This window comes from Erythranthe guttata, chromosome 4 (genome assembly GCF_056151865.1).
Source record: "Erythranthe guttata isolate IM_541 chromosome 4, IM_541, whole genome shotgun sequence".
NCBI lineage: Eukaryota > Viridiplantae > Streptophyta > Magnoliopsida > Lamiales > Phrymaceae > Erythranthe > Erythranthe guttata.
Window position 1 is genome coordinate 4867951 of NC_142536.1, and position 25646 is coordinate 4893596.

The 25646-nt window shown below is 34.8% G+C and overlaps 5 protein-coding genes across 9 annotated transcripts; 1 reads left to right on the plus strand and 4 right to left on the minus strand.

Moving 5' to 3' along the window:
• LOC105959817 (uncharacterized) lies at positions 1–1042 on the minus strand. Its single transcript, XM_012984309.2, has one exon. It carries the CDS (start codon positions 834–836, stop codon positions 180–182), a length of 657 nt encoding a protein of 218 aa, XP_012839763.2. The 5' UTR covers positions 837–1042; the 3' UTR covers positions 1–179.
• Positions 1043–3342: 2300 nt separating this feature from the next.
• On the minus strand, positions 3343–9563 carry LOC105958891 (serine/threonine protein phosphatase 2A 55 kDa regulatory subunit B beta isoform). Its single transcript, XM_012983264.2, has 14 exons — positions 8858–9563; positions 7468–7571; positions 7280–7378; positions 7022–7141; positions 6242–6439; positions 5854–5945; positions 5540–5658; positions 5276–5399; positions 4969–5092; positions 4578–4646; positions 4394–4485; positions 4218–4295; positions 4069–4139; positions 3343–3971 (listed from the first exon to the last, which is right to left on the minus strand). Exons 1-14 carry the CDS (start codon positions 8973–8975, stop codon positions 3835–3837), a joined length of 1545 nt encoding a protein of 514 aa, XP_012838718.1. The 5' UTR covers positions 8976–9563; the 3' UTR covers positions 3343–3834.
• Positions 9564–11789: 2226 nt separating this feature from the next.
• Positions 11790–18199, plus strand: LOC105957373 (Amino acid dehydrogenase family protein). Of its 4 annotated transcripts, none has more exons than XM_088816604.1 (17): positions 11790–12134; positions 12514–12596; positions 13077–13683; positions 13837–13966; positions 14057–14258; positions 14943–15029; positions 15137–15196; positions 15312–15398; positions 15909–15980; positions 16076–16131; positions 16718–16803; positions 16888–16978; positions 17060–17217; positions 17295–17386; positions 17508–17582; positions 17693–17766; positions 17879–18199. In XM_088816604.1, the coding sequence occupies exons 3-17, from the start codon at positions 13131–13133 to the stop codon at positions 17952–17954; spliced, it is 1899 nt and encodes a 632-aa protein (XP_088672730.1). In that variant the 5' UTR covers positions 11790–12134; positions 12514–12596; positions 13077–13130; the 3' UTR covers positions 17955–18199. The 4 variants fall into 4 exon arrangements, with proteins under 4 accessions (XP_088672730.1, XP_088672731.1, XP_088672732.1 ...); XM_088816605.1 differs by having other exon boundaries at positions 11790–12127; XM_088816606.1 differs by lacking the exon at positions 12514–12596 and having other exon boundaries at positions 11790–12127.
• A 471-nt stretch (positions 18200–18670) lies between these two features.
• On the minus strand, positions 18671–20354 carry LOC105956454 (large ribosomal subunit protein eL28y). The gene is made up of 4 exons (XM_012980663.2): positions 20217–20354; positions 19959–20117; positions 19438–19598; positions 18671–19059 (listed from the first exon to the last, which is right to left on the minus strand). The coding sequence occupies exons 2-4, from the start codon at positions 20104–20106 to the stop codon at positions 18943–18945; spliced, it is 426 nt and encodes a 141-aa protein (XP_012836117.1). The 5' UTR covers positions 20107–20117; positions 20217–20354; the 3' UTR covers positions 18671–18942.
• Positions 20355–21076: 722 nt separating this feature from the next.
• On the minus strand, positions 21077–25090 carry LOC105954909 (uncharacterized protein At1g51745). Of its 2 annotated transcripts, none has more exons than XM_012978913.2 (4): positions 24938–25090; positions 24358–24674; positions 22730–23451; positions 21077–22220 (listed from the first exon to the last, which is right to left on the minus strand). In XM_012978913.2, exons 2-4 carry the CDS (start codon positions 24546–24548, stop codon positions 21388–21390), a joined length of 1746 nt encoding a protein of 581 aa, XP_012834367.2. In that variant the 5' UTR covers positions 24549–24674; positions 24938–25090; the 3' UTR covers positions 21077–21387. The 2 variants fall into 2 exon arrangements, with proteins under 2 accessions (XP_012834367.2, XP_012835094.2); XM_012979640.2 differs by having other exon boundaries at positions 24358–24663; positions 24938–25008.
• Between the last annotated feature and the right edge of the window lie 556 nt (positions 25091–25646).

The following is a 25646-nucleotide window of genomic DNA, read 5'->3' on the forward strand; positions in this document are numbered from 1 at the left end:
TTGTTTGTTCTTTTAGTAAAGTACTAAAGTATTAATATTAATAAAATATAATTTAAATTCATCGTAATTATACAATCATAATTAGATTCCTTAATAGTCGAGATTAATTAATATAGCCCCACTAATAAATAAAAATAAAAAATAAAAATCTTATTTTTGTGAATTTAATCAGCTTCATATTATTGAGAAGTGGACCCAGGTGTGTGGATAGAAAGATCAGGCCAGCCACCGCCGCCGCCGCCGTGAATGTTCAAGAATCCATCAGCATCGCCGCCACTCTCCAACCCGTTTAGAGGATCCGAATTCCGACCCGAACCCGGATCACCAAATTGCCGCCGACGATCACCACCACTCATCAGCAAACTCGAGTCATCCAGCCCATCAAGCAAATTACCAAACTCTCCCTTGAAACTCCCACATGCATCCATAAAATTCCCAAACTGCCCCCCAAAAATCAAATTTTCACCCATTCCACCACCGCCGCCGTTGTTGCTGCTGCTGCTGTTACTGGTGTCGTTAGATGCCGATACTGCCGCGGCTGCTGAAGCAGGGCGTTTGGCGGCGGAGGGGGAGGCGGGGGAGGAGGAGGAGGTGCGCTTCGCGGCGGTCTTTCTAGAGCCTCCGCCGCCACCGCCGCCGACGGGGATGTTCCTCAACGCGCCGCCCTTGGTCCAGTAGCGTTTGCAGCTCTTGCATAGGTAGCGCGGTTGGGAGAGGTTGTAGTTGTTGTAGTAGCAGAATTTGGTGTCGGCGGAATCACACCGGGGGCATTTCGGGTATTCTTGCTCCGGAAATTGCAGGTTCGCCTGCTCCGAATAATACAGCGACGAATGCATAATTTCTGATGAAATAAAACAAAAAAGATTGAATTTTTCTGATAATTTGAGTGATTTTGTGATCTGGGTTTCTTGTAAAATAACCAATTTAATTGTGGTTTTATGGGGATAGAAATAAGAAGAAATTGGGGGCTTCTGTCATCTGTGTGATGTCAAAGATCACTACAAAGTCCGCGTGAAAGCGACGATCCAACATCATAATAATATGGCTAAATTAAAAAAAACACCCCTTAACTTAGGCTAAATAACGAAAAATACCTAAACGGAACCTATCTCTAATAACTAAAATTCCACTCTAATTAACTGTGGATCGAGTTTTTTTAACCGAAAATGTATACAATCTATTATATATTTTGTCAAATAGGTGAGAAATAAAAGAAAATATCCCCTGAAATCAAAAAAAAAAAAAAAGGACAAAAAATCACACTGTAAATGGTTGGTATAAGATGGAAACAAACATCAGGTTTTTTTTTAGGGTAAATTACAAACACCCCCTGAGGTATGATCAAATTACAAAAACACCCCTCTTGTTTGGATAATTACAAATATCCCCCTCAACTCATCAAATTTAGTGGAATCTTCGAGATTATATGGAATATTATCACTTTTGTACCCGTTTTATCCCATTCAAACTCTACATTATGAAGCAAGATGACCATAATATGTGATTTTTAGCTTGTATATATCAGTTTGTGGTGCATCGGAAACTGTATTTTTTACACAAAGAGTACAAACTAGAGCACATTTCACGGAATCTAGATGACTATGTTGAATTTGGCACCATAAAGGTAAGAAAAAATCATAGTTGAGGGGGTAGATGTAATTATCCAAACAAGAGGGGGGTTTTTGTAATTTAACCATACCTCAGGGGGGTATTTGTAATTTACCCTTTTTTTTATAATTACAAATAGGTGGAGGTGGTTTTTGTAATTTAACATAATAATATACACATATACATTTTTATTTTTATTTATTTATTTATTTATTTATTATTATCTTATATATAAAAGAAAGAATATTAGTGTACTATATTTTCTTATTATGTATTAAATTGATTATTATTTTTTTTCATTATTTAAATAATATCCCGTGCATCGCATGGGAGAAAAATGCTAGTTATTATAAAAGAACCAACACGCATTCACTCGAAGTGCACCATAAAAATTCGATTATAGTATAATAATTTGCAAACCACATAAATATAAATTACATTAGATTGACCTAGAAAATATTAAAAAAGAAATTCGAACTTTGGTCAACTGACCGCCCTTTATTACTATTATTTCACTTATTTCACTAATCCTCTTTTCATAGTGGAGTAGTTAGTTTGAGTGATTTACCTGGTAAGTATTGATTAGGGTAATAGTTTATAAAATAATCAGATTCCTTGTTCTTGGAATTATTTGAACCAAACAATTAAATATTATTTAAATATAAAGTGAGGGGCCAATAGAATAGCTTTTGATATAAGATGACAACATTCAAATGTAAACAAAGAGACAATTATGTCAATTTATGTCAAAAATGTTATTCTTTACCTTAAACATGTGATCTTCAAATAAAGATTGTGTAGACGAGTTTTTCGGTTGAATTTTGTGGAGTATGCGTGTAGACGTGCGATAGGTAAACTCTACTCTCGTGCGGTTACGCAAATCACACGAGATGTGTAAATTGCTTTAGCCAAGTCATGTGCGACGAGTTCGACCTAAAAAGTGTTGACAGAGAAAATCGAACTCGAATCGTTAGATATTATAGTTCTGAATAACTGACTGACTGTATTCGGTGCTGATTTACGATAAAATAAAAGATTGGATATATATATTGCGTTGACATTAATACATATGTAATACGCATTCATAAAATAAAACAATAGAATTATCATTTTCAACTATATGATATAGAAAAACTAGCTCAAAAAACAATTTTTTTTTTAATTAAGGAACCGATCATGTAAATGCATTGCGAAATTCTTCACTCTCGTGCAATAGCTTACAAATCACACTGAGATATAAATCACATTAGGCGCAAGTTATGTGTGCTAAACACGACCAAGAAAGTGTTTACAAAGAGACTCAAAAACTCGATTCATTTGGCATCTCTCTCTTGCTCTACCAACTACAATTTTCTTAACTTTGCTCTTTATCATTTTTAATTAGTTGAAAGATAATTAATTAATAGAATAATTAACGATAAGACTATATTAGTCAAATAAAATTATATTGCTTTCGCGCAACAACCCAAAATGACAAATATTTCAGCATTCGAGTACAAGGAACCATGTTCTAGTTGAAAATGTTAAAAGTCGAGATCTTCGACAACTTCTTGAGCTCGTGTTAGCTTTAGTTCGTCATACAATTATAATTATTATATGCACCATTAGTTATCAATATTTATTTTAAGCACCATAATACAAAATATTCTTCTATAAGCATCATAACATTACATTCACCGCACATGGATGTATTTGTACATCTTTACCACACTAGAAAAGAAAAATAAAACCATATAGAAAAATAAATATTGTACAAATTAAATAGAAGCCAAAGGTTAAATACTTTTACAAGAGAAACATCAAATAAGAATCTATAAACGAAAAAAAAGAGGGCCAAAATCGTCATTCCTACAGTAGTAGATAGAGTTCGATGCTACGATAGAAGTTAATAAACTTAATGGCCTGCATGTTAGCAGCAGCTCCTTTCGAAGAAGAAGAAGAAAGAAAAAACTACATTTTACCTTAAAACTACAAACAATTTACGACATCTTTTCGTTTTCGTTTTGTCGGAGAGAGCTAAAATAACATTCCTTCCCAACTTCTACCCCAACACAAAATAACAACATAGCTGCATCCACTTTTGATGAGAGGTGAAAAAAAATTAAAGAAATTATGGCAGGTTGCAGCCCGATTCTGAAAGTTGACTTTCGAAACCTGTGCTAGTGATTTTACGAATGGAGGCTCTCGATTTTCTGAAAGAGAAGCGTACCAAAAAAGTCGACTTTTTTAAGCATAGTACATATACAAGCTATTTGCTGCAGCACAAGCGATTGAGTTTTCTGATGGGTGCCATGCCAGGTGGAGCAGCTTCGTAGTGAAATCGAATGAATTCCCATTGGCATCCACAGTGGGGCTCTCTGCACCTGCAAACGTAGGATCGAACATTTCTCGAGTTTAGAAATCGTGCAATTTCATTTTCAAAAGAACCTTTCTTTTTTTGGGAAAATAAATAAATAATACCTCGTCTTACGACACGACTGATGCTACTGGTCAAGGATCTGGAAGGCCTAGAAGGGGTCTGGACCTGCCTTCTGAAAATGCCGTTGAGAGATATTTTAGAAATAAGCAAGATTTTTTTTTTCCGGAAGATTTTTAATCTGATGAAATACCTCATTGGATTTTTGCTTGCTTCTAGAGTAGTTGCCTCGGTACTGCCCGTTGTAGAGCCAAATATACGGAATAGATTGCTGAAAACAATTTTTTTATTTTTTTTATTTATAAACATTTAGTTAGGTAGACAAAGATGTAACAGCACTGAGAAAACGGAACAAAATCTTGACAGTACCTGTAAGAACCAGTAGCCACTCGGTTACCATCACCGCTCAGGCAGCATTCAAATTTATCAAAAATGGAATCATTTTCATACAAGTCGCATAGCTGGATATTATCAAAGTACATTTTTAATCAGCTTCACAATATTTTTATTAAAAAAAAATCACGGATAATGGTGCTTTGGTAAAGAAGTTCACCTTGGGTCTTAAATACTCATGAACCTGGAAGGTTGACACTGGACCAGAATCCATATTAATATCCCACAACTGAAACCAATGAATATGGATCACCGAGAATTAATTAAATGACAAATATAAAATACTGATTATTATTACGTGAATGCAATTCCGACTTCTAAATAAACCTTGTGCATGTAAAATTCCTAGCAACTTATTCCTAATGATCTAATTTCATAAGGTTTAATCATAAAACCCATCGAACATTTTCCATCTCAAAATATATACTGCTTTCAATATGCACATGTTGAACAAAAGAAAAGATGTAAACATGACGAATTCAAATAAGAAAATTGAAGTATTGAAAACAAGCAGCATCGGAAGAGAAGAAATGATAGAGAAGAAGGAGAACCTTAAGGGTCATGTAATCACGGCTCAATAAATATCTTCCATCCCTTGCAAACTTAACATCGGAAATCGAAGCAATTATCTCAGTGAAAAATGATCTTGAGCCAGGTGCCTCCTGCTCCTCAAATCTGTATATGAAAGGTAATGAATGTCTCATCCATAAGATTAAGCGACGAAAAAACCAAAGTAAACAACCCTATATAGCAAAACTAAAGCCGCTCACGGTAATCGAAGATTTGACTTCCCATTTTAGAGATATCGTTGACTTTTTTATAGGAGCATGAAATGGAAATGACTACCAAAGAACTTACAGTTTAGAATGTGAATCACACAGCGCAGATTGTCGCAAATCAATGAGACGGATTGATCCTTTCGAACTACTATATGCTAACATATTGCAATGAGTGGGGTGAAATTCTGCTGAAGTTATCACTTCTGCAGTAAGAAACAAGTGGAAACCAATTAAAGCATGTCGCTATTGTAGTTTATGATGATCCCATACTACTGCTCTCTATAACTTTAGTTACAAAAATTGATTTTTTGTCAAACCCAAAAAAAGAAAAATAAAAGATTACCAGTTAGATCCTCCATGTTTGTTGGCTTGACATCAACAATATTGAAACTTTGATTGCTTATTTCCAAGTTCCAAAGATTAATCCGGAGATCATCAGCTGATATAAATGTCTCGCCATCACTGCAATGCATTACAAATAGAAATTAATTGTAAATTCAAATACAGCAAATGACCAGAAGATTGGACCAAGGGGTGCACACTACATCAAAATACGAGCTCAGAATCAAAATCACAGTAAAAGAACTGCATCAAAACTTAAATGACATAAAACTGGTAGCCTAACAAGTAGACGAAAAAAGACAAACAGTTCTTAACCTGTTGTTTGAAATGGAATTGATATGGTAGTCATGTGCATGAGCATATACCCTCCTGCATCTTGCAAGAAGACTTGTCTCGCTGCTTGTGACCTACGATTGTATAGTCAAGTGTTGTGAGGAAAAAATATTATATTTATCCACATTAAATAGTTCTCACTGAACGCTACATAATGTTTAATATTGACATGCACACTCAACACTGAGCTTCATAGCCAGTATTGATAACTGATAAGACTTTAGAAAGTCATATTCACATTAAAGACACGCAAACAAACAGAATATAAGAGAACACCTAGAACTGTTCAACCAAAAGTATCAAAAGCTGGTTAATTTTAAAGAATCTTTAATTTGACCAATACAGCTGTAGCTGAGTTAAGTGCAATTACCACTGGTAATCGCAGTGAGGAGATTCCACCGGGCGGAAAGGACAAGTTGTTGGTTTCAGATTGATCTGAACAGTCACCATTAGCAAGATTGGTCTTAGGACTCGAAGAAAAACTAGAACTTGCAATACCACCATTTCCGGAAGCTTTAATTGGGTCCATATTCATCTCAGAAATTTTCTTGACTTTCTTCTCTTGGACCTGTTAAACAAAGATATAAAATTGTCAAATGAACCACACAGTAACTAATTGAATACTTTGGAACACGAACCCACAAGGGATGAAGCTTTCTAAAGCAGAAAAAAGAAATCTTGATTGATTTAGTTCCCATATTTTTATCGCAAATGTATAATAATCTCCAAGTGGATCTGATTCCATAGAAAGCAGTTATATTTTCCAAAGCTATATTACGGTAAAGATGGGAGTCTCCCAATACCATGAAAATTACTATAAAGTAAACCCATCATCCTTATAAACAAAGAAGGAATCTAAAGACACATGTGATTTAATAAAGTTCAACATGTTAATTTGAAAGATTCACGGAGAAAGTGCGGATATATATTTCTCAAGTTAGTGCATCAATGGCATTAATGCTGATAGACCAACAACGGTTCACTGGGAAGATGCTGAAGGAAAAGGAAAAGAACAATGTTGGAGAATCAAGATCGCACGTTACAAAATATGATGATCAAAAGCTTCAGAACAATAAGATTTGACTAGACGAGCATGAATTGAAGTATAATGACTTAAGGACATTTAACAACAACAAACATTAGTTTTTACCTTCCAAAACTTAATAGTTTTGTCATTAGTAGACAAAAGAAAGAGGGCACCATTGGCTGTCTGGCACCACCGAATCTTGTTGATTTTCTCCTCGATTTCCAAACTCTTGAGATAATCAAACTGAAGAAAAAGAATACGCGCGCACACATTAAATGAAATCCCACATATTTGGATAAGCAATTATTTTTCGAAATTGCTTTGATATGATCTGGATAACAACGAGAGGGGACAAGTTGGAAATTTGCAATAAATACACACCTCAGGTTCATGGCTCTGAAATTCGGTTTTGTAACGAAACTCTGGGTGTCGAGTAACTGAATAATCCATCCTCTCTAAATCTCTTCGATTTCCACCATGCTGCATTTGTATTTGCATAATCGAAAGAAACTTAACATAGATGACAGCATCATCAAGCAATAGAATCTTTTGATATTGCAGAACCTAACCTCTTTAGTATCTGTCCTTTCAAACAACACCACCCTTCCACCACGATCACCAGTTGCCAGATGATCACCAGTTTTATCAAATTCAATGGCTGAGATGATATCCACTGCAAATAAAAAAACGAAAGGTCAAAAACTAAAGATAGATATTCGAGACACGGACATCAGATCAAAGCAAGATACTAGATGATCAAAAGCAGAAAAGAGAAATCTTGGTATATTCAGTTCAAGCCAAAGTAAGACGCAATCAGATACCCTATCTATCAAGAATGTGGGTGACGTTAGAGATAACAATTCATATATCTTTCGTTATTCAGGGAACTATTGATCCTATCTCTAGATGTTGCGCTAATTCATTAGCTAGCAGTTCTCCCCCATCCATTTTCTATTCATAAACCAGTTCATTAAGTTCAACCATCCAAGTTGTAGATTTACAAGTTGTCACACATACCACAACATCTATGGTGAAACTGAAACCTAATTTGGGCAACCGATGAAAATTAATTACTCGGAGAAAGTCAATAAATGCAATAATCAGCAAAAGGGAACAATCATATCTTTCAATTGAAAACAACTTTACGCTTGGCATCCTTCTCTTTCCAACTTATCATGCCAAATCAAGACACTATTGAGAAATTTCTAACGCATGCCAAATGGATATGCGTCATTTCAGGTCTCTTCAAAGTTCAGCATTATCGCATTTTCACCAAACACTTGTAAAGTCCTAGTTCGTTTATTCCGAGAGAATATAGTGGATATATGTAAGCCACAAATGATCTAGTGACACGTGCCCCACTTTACGACCAAAAATTACAAAAAAGAATCTACTTGACAACTCGTGTCTAATATACCATAGCGACTATTAAAGCGAGTTGACTGAAGAACCTCAAGCCCATCAGCTTTGCAACAATTGGCAGCATATATAGATATACTTTCAACTATAGCTTAATTTCTTCATGCAGAGAGTAAACAAGCCTGCTTTCACTTTGCCATACCATTACAATCGAAGCTTGTAGTATAAGCAATGGACTTAGATCTTCGTAAAAACAATCAATAGTACAGAAAAAAGTTGGAAAGCACACTGAAAACAATTACAAAAATCGAAGCCCACAGCTACAATAATCTTGACAAAAACAAAGTGAATTAAGTAAGAACTAAGCAGCATAACATTGAACTGAATTCGCTTCCGAAACAACCGATTATAACACTGACATGCAGATCACTCACTCAAACCCCAGCCAAACACCCTTAACCCCTACTAAAAATCAAGCAATGAAACGATCGAGAAACAGATCAAATTCACAGAAACCAAAACCCTAACAACAAGATCCAAGCCCAAAGCAAACAAATTGGTTCCCCATTTCATCAAATCATCATCTTTTTTTTTTTTTACCTTCCTGTACTTCTTCGCCGGCCGTTCGCTCGCCAAAGACCTGAGAGAATTTCCATTCTAGCGGCGTAGGTGGACCCGCCGCAGCTGATGCCACCTCCCCACCATCGCCACTGTCCATTCTCGACAATCGAAAAAAAAAAGGTATACAAAAATGAAACAACAATCGAAAATCGAAGGAGAAAACAAGTATTTAATCTTGTCCTTCCTATTTTCACTCCATTAAAAAAATATTTATAAATTAAAAAAAAAGTGGATTCGTTTGGAGCTAAGGAATTGAAGAAGATCGGAGCAGCAGCAGCGAAGGGTTGGATTCAGATTCAACCATTTTTCAGTGTGTGTGTGTATATATATATCGATTAGTACAATTAAAAAAGGAGGATTTAGATTTTCTCTCTCTCTCTCTCTCTCTCTAAATTAGATATACTGATGTGTATGTATAGTCTCTGGGTGAAATTTGGGTATTTTTTTAATTTTTTATTTTTACCTCTTCTATCTCTCTCTCTCTCTCTCTCTCTCTCTCTCTCTAAAACTCAATTTTCTCTCTCTATCCATCTCTCATATTTTTTTCTCCCATGGCTTTTGCTAATCTCACCCTTGGCAGTACGGAACATGGATAATAAACTTTTGACTTAGAGATGGTGGCATATTAAGGGCGTGTTTGGTGTGAGGATGAAAGGGAACATAAATTATATGTTGGATAAAATACAAAGGAATTTTTTTTTTTTTTTGTACAGTCTCGTAAAATAGTTTGTAAAACATACGAGAAGCTTAAAATAAAATTAATTTTGAAATCTTGTAATGTGGTAGATAAAACTAAGGCATAGTTCGATTACTAGTTATAAGTATTATTAATTGTAAAAAGAAATTAGTTGATAAGATTCGTACTTACTTCAATTCATTATAGAAGTTGTAATTTGCGATTAAATACTAGTATTTCATGCAACTAGTACCTTCTCATGTAATAATAATATAGGGTGAGTAAAAAATGAAAAGATAGTTATCTTTAAAATCATAACTTAATTTTATTAAGTTAGAGGTTTTAAAGATGGTGTACAAATATTAATCTAAAATTAGTGAGTCGTAGGGAATTAATTCAATTCAAATTCCAAACTATTCCGATATGGGTAAACAAATGAGACCTAAATAAATTGTTGTTGGAAGGGATTTTTTTTCGTTTCACATTTTCCATTTTATGTGATATCGTAATATTTTGTACTTTCATTATCTAAGTCACGCCGTTTATTTTGTACTTCAATGCATATAAAATTTCTTTTTATTTTACTTTACTCGGACCAAATTTAACACTGCACTAAGGCTGTGGGATCGGGCAAATCTAAAATTGGCACTTTTGGAAAAACAAATGGAAGTGAAAAATTAATTTCAATTAAATGTCAGTAAAAAAAACCAGTATCTTAAAAATTAAAGAAGAAGAAAAATTATTAGAAAACTATATAAATGTCGATCGAAATCGACGAATTCGAAGTTTCCATATTCTATTCACCTATAATATAAAGTAAATAATTTTATTGATATTATAAATGTAATATTTTGTGAAATAGGTGTATGGTAGGGACAATAATGTCATTTTCAAAACCACGATCTGATAAATTTCTTTGAGAAAGATGACAACTAGTGGTAGAGTAGTATCCTTTTTGTCCATCTTTTTTGTCCGAGCCAAACGCACCCTAACTTTCTACATTGTCTGTGAGGAGAATATTATTATTACTCAAGTGAATAACTAGAATTGACATATATGCCCCTTGTCTTCATCTTCTTTACTTTTTGGACCTTTTTTTTTTTTTTTTTTTTTCTTTTTTTTTTGTCAAAATGGGAGTAGATGATTTGGTAGAGACGTAATTTGTTTTGTTGTGTTGTGTTTGGGGAATCAAAAAAGGGGATTGGATGGTTATTTATTTATTATTATTTTTGTTGAAACTGAAGCATGAATTTTGTGAAAAAAGTTTTATTTATTTATTATTATAATATAAATTTACAAAATAAAAAATGATATAAAAACTTTATTATAAAATATTATTTTGGGCCATACCTTTTTGTATATGATGTTGGGCCTTTGCCGATGATTAGTCCATTATCGTATAATTCGGCCCATTCCACATGTGTGTTGGTCCCACGCTTCCATATTTTTTTAAGTCAAATTACGGTTATTCATTAAGTAAGATTAAATTACGAAAAAACTTCTTTTATTTGGATAAATACAAATATCCCCACGACTATGTATTGAATGATGTGAGTTTTCATAAGACATAGTTGATGGGCGATTGTAATTACCAAACAAGAGGGATTTTTTCGTAATTTGATCTTATTTTAGAAAGGTGGCCGTAATTTGCCCTTGCCCCAGGAAGGTGCCTGTAATTTGCCCGTTTTTCTAATTCAAATTAGTTTTTGATTTATATGAACTAGTGTTGACAATAGCGAACAAAATAATTATTGAAACACATGACACTAAAAATAAGTATATTTGAAGAAAATATTAAGTGAAATATCATTTATAAAAAGAATTATAAAAAAAATCATTACCGTTTTCATAGAAAAATAAAAAAGTTAGAAAATATAATAATTACATCGACAAAGAAAAATAATTACAAAGATGTTAGAGAAATAAAAAATTAAAAAAATAATTACACCGAATAATAAAGTAAAAAAAAAAACTAAAAAAATTAAAAATAAAAAATAATTAGAAAAATAAAAATTATTATTTATTATTAAACACCTTTTACATCATTACATGTGTCAACGTTTATTTTTTGTAAATAATAATTACTTAATAGAAAATAATATTATTCAATAATTGTTACTTCTGGATAATTTTTTTTGAGTTAGAAAATTAAGGGGTAATTTGAGAGAAGTCCTTAAAATTTACTATTATTCCAATTATGGGCAATATATATTTTTTATATTTCAATTAAAGGCCATCACACTATTTTTCACAAAAATAATTTTTCTCAATTTTTCATTTTTGTTTCCTTTTTTCAGAAGATTTTTTTTTTCTTATTCATTCTCTCTCTCTCTCTCTCTCTCTCTCTCTCTAAAATTTCCAACAAACTCAAAAATCCAGTTTCGTCTTCCACCATCGACTTCAATAATCACTCATTTCACTGTAATTTTGTTTATTTACTGATTGGAGAAAACACGATTCCGAACACGATCCCGCTATTTCCTTCTTCTCTTACACCCCTCCACAGACCTTTCCTCACTCCAATTTTTTTTCGCCTGTAAACTTCAAGATTCTCTTTTTTTTTTTCACCCAAGGTGCAAGGCAAGCTGATCTAATTTAATTTTTTTTTTCAATTTTTTTTTGTTCTTTCGTTACTTTTTTCTTATGTTTGGAGTGATTATTCGTTGAAATTGATTCTGGGTTTTCAATTTATAATCTAAAAATTGTATCTTTTTAGTGATGTTTGGTGGGATTGTTGGTTTCTTTCGTTATCTCTGAGGTTGCATTGTTTTATATACATATTCGTATATATAATTATATACACACAGATATATATCTGTTGGCTTAAATTCTGGCAAAATATGTGGGCTGTTTCTTGAATTTTTCATTTGTCATTTTAATTTCAGTTCATATCTTTTGATTGATGTTTTGTTATGAATTATGATGTTTAATCTCGTATACCGATACGGGAAATGAATAGGCCTATATCTCATGGTGTATGGTGCACAAGATATATACATAGTAAAGATGAAAGCTTCCGTTTGTGTTTTGCTGCATATCGAGGTACACAATTGTAGACCCTAAGTGTTCTTCGTTCAAATTCAAGTATCAAACATAGCCTAACGATAGTAAATACAGAGTAATTAGAGTTTTCTTGTTAATTGTGGCATATGAACTAACGTGTATGCGAAGAAGTACAGTAAGGACTCGTTTGGTTGGGAAGATTAGCCGTGATTAACTAAATAATTGGACTTTGTTTGATGTTTGGTATGCCTAGTAACTTCTCGGGTCGACGCGTAAATTTTATATTATCATGGCTTATCTTGCCTTTTAGGTATCTTGACAACCAAACGAGGTCTAAATTGATTTGAGAAGCTAACGTGTCGTGATACGTATGTTCTTCTATACGATACGGTAACTAGTACAATACATAGCTCATTTGAATCGCCAAACATCATTGGTCATGAGAGTAAATAGAGTTTTCTTGTTTTAATTCGAAACATATGGAGTTCATTTTTTTTTTAATTTTTTTTTAATTTTCAGAGAGGGAAAAATCTTTGATGCTGAATGTGAACTCGAGCCGTTGGAATAATTGGGATGACTTCTATGATGGATGATAATATGAACTTGCTCCATCAGGCTCAGAGGCTTAATAACAACAGTCTTGTAGTTCGTGAAATCGGCGAGGAAATCGATTTGGAAATCGGCCCAGAAGAGGACGAACAATCTTTCGCGCACCACACTCTCCTCGATGTCCACACGCACGAGTCTTCCCCGGTCAAAGACCACCCCGAAAACTCGAACTCGCATATGATCGGCTCTCAGCTTCTAAGCGACGATCAAGATTTGTCCAAGGGGCAAACTGGGAAAAGGAAGAAGAAGGTTGTTAAGAGATGGAGAGAGGAGTGGGCCGAGACGTATAAGTGGGCTTACGTTGATGTGAAAGACGGGACCGCGAGAATATTCTGTTCTGTGTGTAGAGAATACGGTAGGAAGCATAGAAGAAACCCGTACGGTAACGAAGGGAGTAGGAATATGCAGATGAGTGCGTTGGAGGAGCATAATAATAGCTTGCTTCATAAAGAGGCTCTTCGTTTGCAGCAAGCTTCTAAGGAGAAGCTAATTGTTGATAAACCGATTTACGTGAAAGGTCCGTTTTTTTCCGTATAATTTTCCTAGCATAAGTCCAATGTATCAGCATAGCACGATTAAGGTGATTAATTGCACACTATTTATATGATAATAATTTGATTTAAAAAGTCTCTTTTTTTTTAATCTCATACAATTGAGCACGTAAGTGCAGCTCTTATGTCGAAATCGGCTGGATCGATTGTTGAAGCTGCATTGAGAAGAGATCCGCACGAAGCCGAATTCATACAGTCTGTTCAAGAAGTTGTTCACGCTTTGGAAAGAGTCATCTCGAAAAATTCCAAGTACATTTGCCTCGTCAATCATGTTTTTAAGTTAGTATTCGATTTTTTTTTTATTTTTTTTTTACGGAATTTTGTGATGACTATTTGCAGCTATGTAAATACCATGGAGCGATTATTAGAACCCGAACGGACAATTATATTTAGGGTTCCATGGGTGGACGATAGGGGCGAAACGAACGTAAATCGAGGATTTAGGGTTCATTTTAACCAGACACTTGGTCCATGCAGGGGTGGTCTTCGTTTTCATCCATCGATGAATTTGAGCGTTGCTAAGTTTCTTAGTTTTCAGCAGGTGCGTTTTTTGTTCATGTTTAATTGTTTGCGATATACTAATTGCTTACATTCTTGGTTTTTTCTTTTGTATGTTTCCCTGAATTTGGTTCATTGTTTTTATGTTGGGTTAGATATGCATTTCTTGAAATTTTTACTTGTACTAGTGGGTAGTTAGGGGTGGAAATTCGAACGGAATTTTCAAATTCCGACGTCTTTAACCCAAAAATTTCCGATTTTGGAACAATATTTTTCATTTCGAATTCCAAAATTCCAATTTTCCCATTTTTTTTTTGAAATTTAACTTGTAAATTATAATATCAATATGGTTATGAATTTTATATTATACGTGAGTAAGAAAATGGAAAAATGGAATTTCCAATTTTTTCGATCCAAAAAATTCCCGATTTTCGAACGATTTCTTTTCGTCCAATTTCCGAGATCCCGGGATCCCATTTTGTTTTTTGGAATGGAATTGGAATTAGTTTTTCACTTTTTTTTCTTTTGGAAAATTTGGAATTTTTCCAAAAGTGCTAATTCCGTTCGATTTCCACTCCTAAGTGGGGTTCTTAGAGGACACGAATCTAAGTTGCACGTCCTCTCGTAAATATTTTTCTTTTGATGTGAAATATAAGTAATAGGTTTATCAAATACACGATATAATGCGTCTAATTTCACAGCTTTACAATGTTTTATTTGCGTGCAGACGTTAAGAAATGCTCTATCACCGTACAGGCTCGGAGGCTCTTCGGGAGGGAGTGATTTCGATCCCAAGGGCAAAAGTGACAACGAGGTCTTTATATTTTGTATCCGCAAATATACGAGTAAATAAAAATCAAATCTTCAAAACATCGACCTCGTATATTTTTTTTTCTGAATCTTGAATCGCATTTTTTATAGATCATGAAATTTTGCCAAAGCTTCATGAACGAGCTGTACCGCTATTTGGGTTCCGACAAGGTATTATTGTAAGACGGTACATGCTCGGTTTTTCTCTAGTCTTGTCTATGAGTCATCATTACTTTTTTCTTTTTTTTTTTTAATTATTATATATATATTTTTCTTTTCGAAATAGGATCTTCCTTCGGAGGAAATGGGCGTCGGCACTCGTGAAATGGGCTACTTATACGGACAATATAGACGTTTGACCGGTCATTCTCAGGTTAAAACTGCATACTTTATGAATTTTTTTAGTCCGAAAAAACGAAGTTGTATTTGCACTTGTCTTATCGAATTTGCCAAACTCGTTAGCTACTGTTTGAAATTAATTCCCTTAGGGCCTCGTTTGGGAGTATTGACGAGATTGATAAGATCGATTAGATTGGATAGGATTACACGGGCCATGTTCATGCAATATGTCATATTTATCTCGTGTTCCGGATTTATGATTATATAATCCTTGTATTAGGTAAATATCCATCATAGGACTGTGTAACAATAGGGCCGAGGTGGACTCAGTATCATTCATGGCCAATGCTTGATTAAATCCCGGGCCCATTTCTAATCACGGGCTTCAATCTTGATTATATTGTCTATCAAATCATATCCTTATTCCCGAACGAGGCCTCAGTGTATTAATTAATCTCTTATGGTATTTAACTTGTAATATGATGCAACTCTTTGAAAACGGAATTATTTTCAAGTGATAATGGAATAGATTTTGGTTATGCAGGGAAGTTTTACCGGGCCGAGAATAAGTTGGTCTGGCTTGAGCCTCCGTACCGAAGCTACTGGCTATGGATTGGTAACCAAATTTTCCCTTGATCGTCTCTACACTTACGAATCGGAATTTATTATTATTATGTTAAATCTATTTGAACCCTCTTTCGTTCTTTGCAGGTTTTCTTCGCCCAACTTATGCTTATGGACATGAATAAAGAACTAAAAGGACTAAGGTTTTCTTTTTCTTCTTTTTGTTTAGTGAACTTATTTAAATAGGGTAAATTACAAACCCCCCTTTGAGGTATGGTCAAATTACGAAAATCCCCCTCTTGTTTGGATAATTACATCTACGCCCCTCAACTATGAGTCTTCTTACACCTCCACCTTTATGGTGTCAAATTCAACGTAATCATCTAGATTCCGTGGAATGTGCTCTAGTTTGTACTCGTTTTGTGTAAAAATACAGTTTATGATGCACCACAATCTGATATATACAAGCCAAAAAACACATCTTATGATCATCTTGCTTCAAAATATAGAGCTCGAATGGGATAAAACGGGTACAAAAGTGATAATATTCCATATAATATCGAAGATTCCCTTAAATTTGAAACCGCAAGGGTGGACGTGTAAGAAGATTTATAGTTGATGGGGTGGTTGTAATTACCCAAACAGGAGGTGGGTTTTCGTAATTTGACCATACCTCAGGGTGGTTGTAATTTACCCTATTTAAAATATAGTTTTACAATGTGTTTTTTTAATTTATTTATTATTTTCTTCTTTTTTTTTTTCATTCGGATCGATTCTTTGCTTCACCAGATGTGCAGTCAGTGGTTCCGGAAAGGTATCGATGCACGTCCTAGAGAAGCTTCTTGCTTACGGTGCTCTTCCCATTACAGTTTCAGGTATTAAATTTGTTATTTCGATGTTTGAATTTATTAATTTTCGAGTATTATAAATTTATAATTCTTTTTTTTTTTTTTTGACAGATTCAAAGGGTTATTTGGTGGACGAGGACGGATTTGATTTCATGAAAATATCTTTTCTGAGAGAAATTAAATCCCAGAATAGAAGTTTGAGGTTTGTAAAAAAAACTATTTGCTTCTCCAATATTTAAATTTCAAATCTTTATCACCTTAAAATAAATTAACACACGTGCAGAGACTATTCGAAAACTTACGCCCGTTCGAAGTACTACGACGAAGCAAAGCCTTGGAGCGAAAGATCTGACGTGGCATTCCCTTGTGCCTCTCAGAACGAGATCGACCAATCCGATGCCATCAATTTAGTCAACTCCGGTTGTCGTATAATTGTAGAAGGTACTAGTCACTATCAACTTCTATATATTGTTATCCATCTCGAGATTTTTTTTAATTTAATTTTTTATTTATTATAGGCTCGAATATGCCTTGTACGCATGAAGCGGTTGATGTCTTAAGGAAGGCCAATGTTTTCGTTGCTCCGTCAATGGCTGCCGGTCTAGGAGGGGTATATTACATATTCTTCGACCCCTCGATTTTATGTGTATATAAATTAATATATTTAAAAAAAATAGGTTACAAATAACATACGATTTTTTTTCTTAATCATTGCTATTAATCTATTACAGGTAGTAGCCGGGGAACTCGAACTTAAAGAGTGTAATTTAAGTTGGTCTCCCGAAGATTTCGAATCCAAATTACAGGTACGTAACAAAGATTTCGAAAGTAATTTTAAATCGAGTAAAATAGATTTAATCATATTCTTCGCATTTATGACATAGTTCTGGTTTCGTTATTCTTAAAAATTGTGTAGGAGGCGATGAAGCAAACGTACCAAAGAGCACTCAAAGCAGCAGCTGATTTTGGTTACCCGAAAGAGAGTCCCGAGTAAGGCGATTAAATTATATATTTATACCCACGTTTTTTTTTAAATAATTTTAAATTTCAATTTTTGTGCTCGTTTGGATCGTCTGAGGTTCGTTCATATTACTTGGTGTAGGGCTTTGGTGCATGGAGCAGCCATATCAGCTTTTCTGACAATTGCAAGTAGTATGGCCGATCAAGGGTGCGCGTAAACCAATGATATATATCGTTAATAAGATGCTTCTAGAAGTTTATACATTGAAAATTGAACTCGAGAATGCAGTTTTCGAGTGCTAGAGGGATGCTTTAGAAATTGTGGTTTTTAGCTATGTAGACAAAATTTTGCTTCATTAAGGTGTGATTAGTCAACAATTGAAACAAAATCTATTCATATTCTGATTGCTTGTAATACAATTTAAATAAGCTCGAGTTTTAATAATACTGTTTCGACTTCAAACGTGAATTTGATCATTTTTTACTCAAAATTTCACAAAACCGGAAACTAAAAATTTGTAGGTTTTTCAGTTAGCTTTCTAATCCAAGTTGAATCACCAAAATCAAATGTCAAATGAGAAAGATATACATTAATCAATAAACCTACTAACAACTTTGATGTATTTAGTTATCTAAAACTCAAAATGTGACTTATTCATGCATAATTTTATCACATGGCATACAATCTCTAATCTTGCCAAAATCAAACTAAAAATATATAAAAATCAGGTTCGAAGTCAAAACAATATTATTAAACTTGAAACGACATTTAAAATTTTAGTATTTAATTTTTGAGAATCGAAGTGAAGAGTGAAAAGGTGTATTGGCTATAAAAACATTTTCTAACACAATCAATCAATTTCAACAAAAAATTCACCAGAAAATCATTAGGCAAAGCAAAGCTAACAAAATCTACAAAATCAAGAACCAAAACTCTAAAACAATAGTTGATTAATACCTCAGTCGGACAAAACACTCGAAACAAAAACGTAAACAAGGCGAAAGATCAAAATCCATTTGCGTCCAACCATAAAATGCCATATCGTCTACTAAGACAAAAATTACTGCGAAAATAAAAACAGCAAAAAAAAAAAATAGTTTCGGAAAATCTATCAACGCATACATCGGCACCGAAAGAAGATTTAATTTATATAGCAATGCAACACACACTACATCTGCTATTTGAATTATATCCAGAACTTTGAATTAAGTCCTGTTCTTCTTCTTCATACCGGACTTGGAAACCTTGAGGCTTCTGTTGACAACGCTCAATCTAGCTAGGGCTGCCTTCTTCAGATCAGGCCTGTAATAGTTATCAGCCACCTGCACCGATAACCAGCAAATTCAATATTCAAATTGTCATAAAATTTCGAGAAATCTTCACAAATTAAACTAAAACAAAATGTTTTTCCCAATAAAGTTAGTAATAAACAGGAAACTTCAATAATGCAATATCATTGTGAATATATGATCCAACGTATTTACTTAAATTAAGTAATCATTGTTGTATTTAGTTGAAAAGGATTGAATTTTCATCTATACAATTACAAGTCTATGATCTATCTAAATGAAAAAAATTAAGGCTTGACGAAAAGATCGATGTAATTAATCATAATATAAATAACGAATTGTTCAATCATGACTAGGTAAATTCTAACCCTTGGTATTATACAAACCCCTAGCGCGTTAATAATATTGTACCTGGTTAGAAACAGCCTTGGCCATACGGTGAAACTCTTTCTTCATGAGAGACTTGTTGAGCAAAGCGGAGGGCTTGTTCTGCTTCTTCGTCTTTGTTGTGCCGAGGAGCACACACTGATCCTTGCCTGCTTGAATTGTCACCGTCTTCTTGTTTGCCAATCCTATAATAACAATCATAATATACGAATACCATAATTAATTTCACATAAAATTAATGAGAAAAAAAAACCCCCAATATATAATCTAATATCAGAAAAATTTAGTCATAATTCTGTCAAAGCTTATTCAATCCAAAATAATTTGCAGTCAATTCAATCCAATCCAAATCCAACAAATGTATCAAATCATATTACCAATTTCCACAAAACAACCAATTCATTGTTCAGACATTGAAAAAAATCCTGATATACCAAAATCGAAGAACAAAAAATAAAATTTCCGATCCCAAATCTGAATCCCAGCTAGTGAATAAACTATTCAACAGCACAAATAAATTGAGTAAATCAAATAAAATAAAAAACCTGAGTGCTTGTAGGAGTGGAGGTTGCAGAGATTGTTAGGCTCCTTGCTGAACCTGATGCCGGCGGTGCCATTTCCGAACTGCTTCACCAGAAATGAATTGTTCTTCTTCACGATCTCCCATATCAGCTGCCCAGGCACAGTCGCCATTTCTCAACACACTGTATTTACACCAAATCACAACACACACACACGTTATTTCAGTACAGAATATATACATATAGATTAACACGGCGTTTGATTGGGATCTAGGGTTTTACCTTGGACGGGGACGCAAATGGAGATGCTAGGGTTTTGCAGAAGCGACGGCTTTAGGAGAGTGATGGACCGCTCTTTGAGAATATTTATGGGGAGGTTTTTTTAACCCTAGGAAGGCGTTTTCATTTCAATTACTAAAATGCCCCTTTCTTGTTTGTATTTCATTATTTCTTTTCCTTATTATTATTAGTAATGTAAATCAATTCTTTTTTTTTTTTTTTGAAAGAAATGTAAATCAATTCTTGTTATATCAAAATAATAAACAAAATATTTAGATGTAATTTCCGATTCATTCGAATTTTTTTGGAACTTCAAAATCGGATGCGATTTTAATTTTCGAAAAATTATTTTGAAAGATTCAACTTTCTTTTTTCCTGGTTACACATGTTATAAATATGGGTGGCAAACGAGGTTAGCCGACTCGAAAAAAGAGCTCGAACTGGAGTTTTTTTTTTTAATTGTTCGTGAACTCACGAGCCATGCAAGACTTTAAATAATATATAATAATATAATAATAATAATAATAATAATAATAATAATAATAATAATAATAATAATAATAATAATAATAATAATAATAATAAAAATAAAAACATATAAAAATTAGAAATATATATAATTACACTTCATTATTTATTTTGTAATTTTTTTTTTTAATATATATAAGTTTAAATAATACAAAATAATAAAAAAAGAAAAACCAAATCGAGTTTGGACTCAAACTCGAACCAAAATATATACATACTCGATGAGCTCAAGATCGACAAAATGGACCCGAGCTCGAGCCTGCCAAAAGAGCCGACCTCGCCGAGGTTGGCTCGTTCACAACCCTAATTATAAATAGTAGAAGAAATACATAAAATAAAATAATAGAATCCAAAAGTTGGTAAAACCATAATCTGAAGAAAGTCTACAAAGTACAAACTGAACAAAATTGTACATGATATATACACAGCCAAAAAAACAGCCTAAAATTCAAAGAAACTGAGTGCATCTACAAACAACAACACCTGTGTAGTTCCTATGACAAACAAAAATGTCACAATTATTGTAATAAAAAAAAAAAGAAAAAAAAAAGCTGAATTTGGCAGTCTATGTAAACTAAAAAGCCTGCAGAAAATCAAGAAGAACACAACATAACCTCGTCACAACAACTCTTTCCGATCCCGAAACTCATTTCCCGCCCGTCGAAACCAAACGCGGGGTGGGTCGACCCGACCCGTTCAACGACGCACTAATCCTACTAAAAACCACATTCAACGGTACACACGCTATACAAGGACCCTTCTTCACCTTCTCCATCACCGGCTTCTTCTTCTTCTTCTTCGTCTTATTCGTCTTATTCGCCTCTCGGCTCAGCCTGTGGGGCCCGCTCAATGCCGACAGCTTCCTAGTCTTCTTCGACAGCTGTCCGCTGTTTTTCTTCAATTTCTTTGCTGGCCTCCCACGATGCTTCGTCTCCCCGTAGAAATCGATGACATCATCGCACGAGCTGTCATCCAATACCTCAACGGCAAGGGGGTGGCCCACGATCGGCTGCCGGTTCAGCCTGCTCATGAGCGAGATGTACGGGACCCGCTGTGGCCGGGACTCCGTTTTCACCTCCACGGCCACATCGAACAAACCGGACCCCGCCACATTATTATTATTATTACTATTATGGTGAGCGAGGGAGAAGTCGGAGGAGTCATACTTTGGGTTGACTGTGAGACGCGTCTGACGGTAGGGCATTGACCTATGTGGGACCGAGGAATCCACGGTGGAATCTATTCCTCCTCTCGGGGGAATATTCCAGCTCCAGCCTCGGAACTCGATTTCCGTGACGGGCCTCGTCTTGACACGGGCCTCGTCGAGTTTCCTCGTCCTGGAATTCCTCTTGCCTTTCGAACGCCACTTGCTAGTGCCTTTTTCCTCGTTGCCTGAAGAAATTAGGGTTTTGGTGGGATTGCATTGGCTTGGGCGGGACCCATTGGATTGTGGTGCATCGGAAATAATCGAGGATAGGCCTGTATAAAGTGAAATTCAGACACGGGCTTGTTAGATAAATTACAGGATACGTTTCATTCGTACAGTTAAGATAAAGATACTCGAAAGACGAGCACGCGAGATATATTTAGGGGTGGGAATCAGATTGACTGGATCGGAATTAGCACTTTTGGAAAAATTCCAATTTTTTTGGGAAGTGAAAAACAAATTCCAATTATGTTCCAAAACTTGTTCCAAAATCGGAAATTTCAGGATATATTTAGGAAACTTAGAAATTCCGAAATAGTTAGGAAATTAAAATCGGATCGAAATTCGGAATTAATATTTATTCAAATTGCTAAGAAAATGGAAGATCGGAACTTGGAATTTTTGGAATTTGGAATGAAAAATGTTATTCCAAAATTGAAAACATTCGGATCGAAATCGGCGTAATCCGGATCCGAATTTGAATTTTTCAATTTCCACCCCTGATATATTTGACATAGCTAAAAAAAAAAAACCATTTTAAGTACAACCACATAGATCGTACCTGCCGAGTGCTTTTCTTCAGCAACGAGATGCACATCAAACAAACTTCTAGAAGATTCACTTTCCGGAACATCATTGTCCCGTTTAAATTTCAACGAAGCATCGAACAATGCACCGTTCTCGCACGAAACTCCATTACCATCCGAATCGTTTTTCTTCAATTCATCAGATTCCAATCCACAAACTTTATCGCCCGAAGCGGGCCCCGATAATCGAGCAGGCATCATTGTAGTACTACACTCCAAGACTTTAGTCAAAGCTCTCCTCCGATTCTTCCTCTTCAACATTTCTTGTTTCACACAATCGACCTGCGATCGTTTCCTTTTCAGCAAAGATGCTACGCTCATACGCTTCACTCCTTGTCCATCTTCTTCCGATTCATTCGGATTCTTGATTTCTTCTTCTTCCTTAGCCAAATCCGAGTCCTCTTCGTAACTATTCAAATCTTCTTCTTCTCCGTCTTCCTCTTCGGTTTCTTCACCAGGGTTGTGAAATAATGCGGAGGGCGATTCGTCGTTTACATTTTGCGGGTCTTTTTCGAGACGAGCACTTTCTTCGAGCTCGAGTGCGTGAAGAATGGCATCTTCTCTTCGGGCGTATTTGACCGCTCTTTTAGAGAGATGTGATGCGGTAGAAGCAGCTTTGACTTTCTCGATGCAGTTGTCGTACTCTCCGCAGTGAAAAGCTTTTACTCTTTTTGATTTCTCCAGATTGTACCAGTCCCTGAAATAGCACCCCAACAAGAAAAATTCAAATCAAATTACAATATTTTTGTGAAAGAAACAAAAAGAATCTAGGAAATATATTCCAATAAGCAATCAATATATTCGAAGAATCGGTTGAATTTCAAGAATCTAATGTACTATGGTTCTTGTTCATATTATCTTTGGTTCAAGAATCAGAGTGATATCTCAATATACAAAACTCGAACCAGATATCACAAGTTATATTGTTTTTTAATTAGTTAACAGAATTTGCATTAAGCGAATTTCCGAAAAATGACAGCTCACACAAACGAGATTAATGAAGTAATAAAATAAAATGAGATTATACAATAAGAGCCTTGTTGGTGTACAACAGACTCACCATATAAAGCCACAACTTGTCTACTATACCGAAAATCTGATTTCTCGTATATTTTGGTGTTCTAAGTTTTGTCTAATAAATGTTTGTCGTTTCTCAAATTGGTCGTGTTCATGTGTTTTAATTAGTCGTTACACGAGAGACATAAAACCAAACCGAACTCCACTAGTAAACACGTGTCCAATTCTAAAGTAACGATTAACGGACACTAGGATAATATAGAAAGAATGCCGCCAAATTTAAAACCGGGAATATTCCGTTACACTCGAACCACACAAGCAAATCCTTCGCCGACATAAATTTAAACAAAGATTCCAATTTTACGAAGAACAACGATCAAGAAAAAGACAATTTGAAATAAATCGTCTAGATACGAAAACGACAGTGGTCACACTCAAACGGAACATTAGCCCGTTATTCCATTTTCTCTCAGCATGCACACAACTACAACATCACACACACAATAACGACTTTCACGAGTAGCTATTCGAAAACCACGAAAATCAATTAAGTAGTAATTTTAATTGATAATCAAGAAACACTTACACACTTGCATCAACTCTACCGAGGAGTTTTACGGGGGTGCCTGCTCTTGGGGAGGGCACACTGCCCTCGGGCAATTCGTCCGGGCCGAGAATTTTACCGGGCCACCACGACCCATTTCTCCGGCGAACCCAAACCAAAGCCCCAGCTGATGTATCAATGCCCTTGCTGGGGTCTTCCCCAGAACTTCCCATTTACAAGCCACAATAAAAATCGAATCTTTAATTGTTTTAAAACCAAACAAAATCAAGAAATGGAAACACAAAGGTGGGATTTTTATTTCTCCAATTCACTCGTTTCAAGAATTATCTGAAACCCTCCTGCAGAGCAATTAATTATTAGAAAAAAATGACAAAACCCAACTAAATTAAACTTCAAAATCAGAAGAACAACAAAATTAGATTGGGGAAAACACAGGGTTTTAAAAGGGGAGAAAGAAAGATACAGATCTGGCAAAGGGAATCAGTTCATCACTATATATATAAGCGCCGGTGTGTGTGTGTGTGTGTGTGTGTGTGTGTGTGTGAGTGACGAAAAGTGAAGTAGAGTGTTCTAAAGAAAATGGGTTTGAATTTGGACATACCTTTTTGGGATCTTTATGCCAACACAGACTAGCTATCAGAGAGAGAGAGGAGAGAGAAGAGGAGAGAGAGATTTTCTTGAAAACACAGTGACCATTAGAATCTGATATATATATATTTTCTGGAGAAAAAATAAAAAAGAAAAGAGAAAACGTGCTGCGGCTAGGCACGACAACTAGTATTATTAGTATTTCTACGCTTTGTAGGCCCCAAAGTACACACTTTTGCAGTCGGTTTGAAAAGCTACTAAATCCACAGAAAAAAAGAAAATTTTGTATCGAAGAATCTTTTTTATCCAACGGTCCTGATTGATTGTGCTGGTGTCAGATCAACGGTGAATATGTGGTTTGAAGGGTTTAATTACTCTCTACAACTCTGCAATTTCACCTCAAAGAAACATATATACATATATATAACAAGAATCATCATCGGATGCATGCAGGCATAAAAAGATTGAATCTTTATGGTAAAAAGATTGAATTTTTATGGTTCAGCCTATTTAATTATTATGTGGGCAGCATTGTATGATTTCTGTTCAATTAAAAGTTTCAAACTTTATATATATATTTGTCAAATTACTTCACTTGGCATTTTTAGTCATCATTGTTTTCATAGCAAAATAATAAAAATATTTAGCAAAAATAAAAAATTCTTAAAATGGAGCCATTGTAAATTGATTAGTGGAGTGAGAGATGATCCGCGAGACGCTCG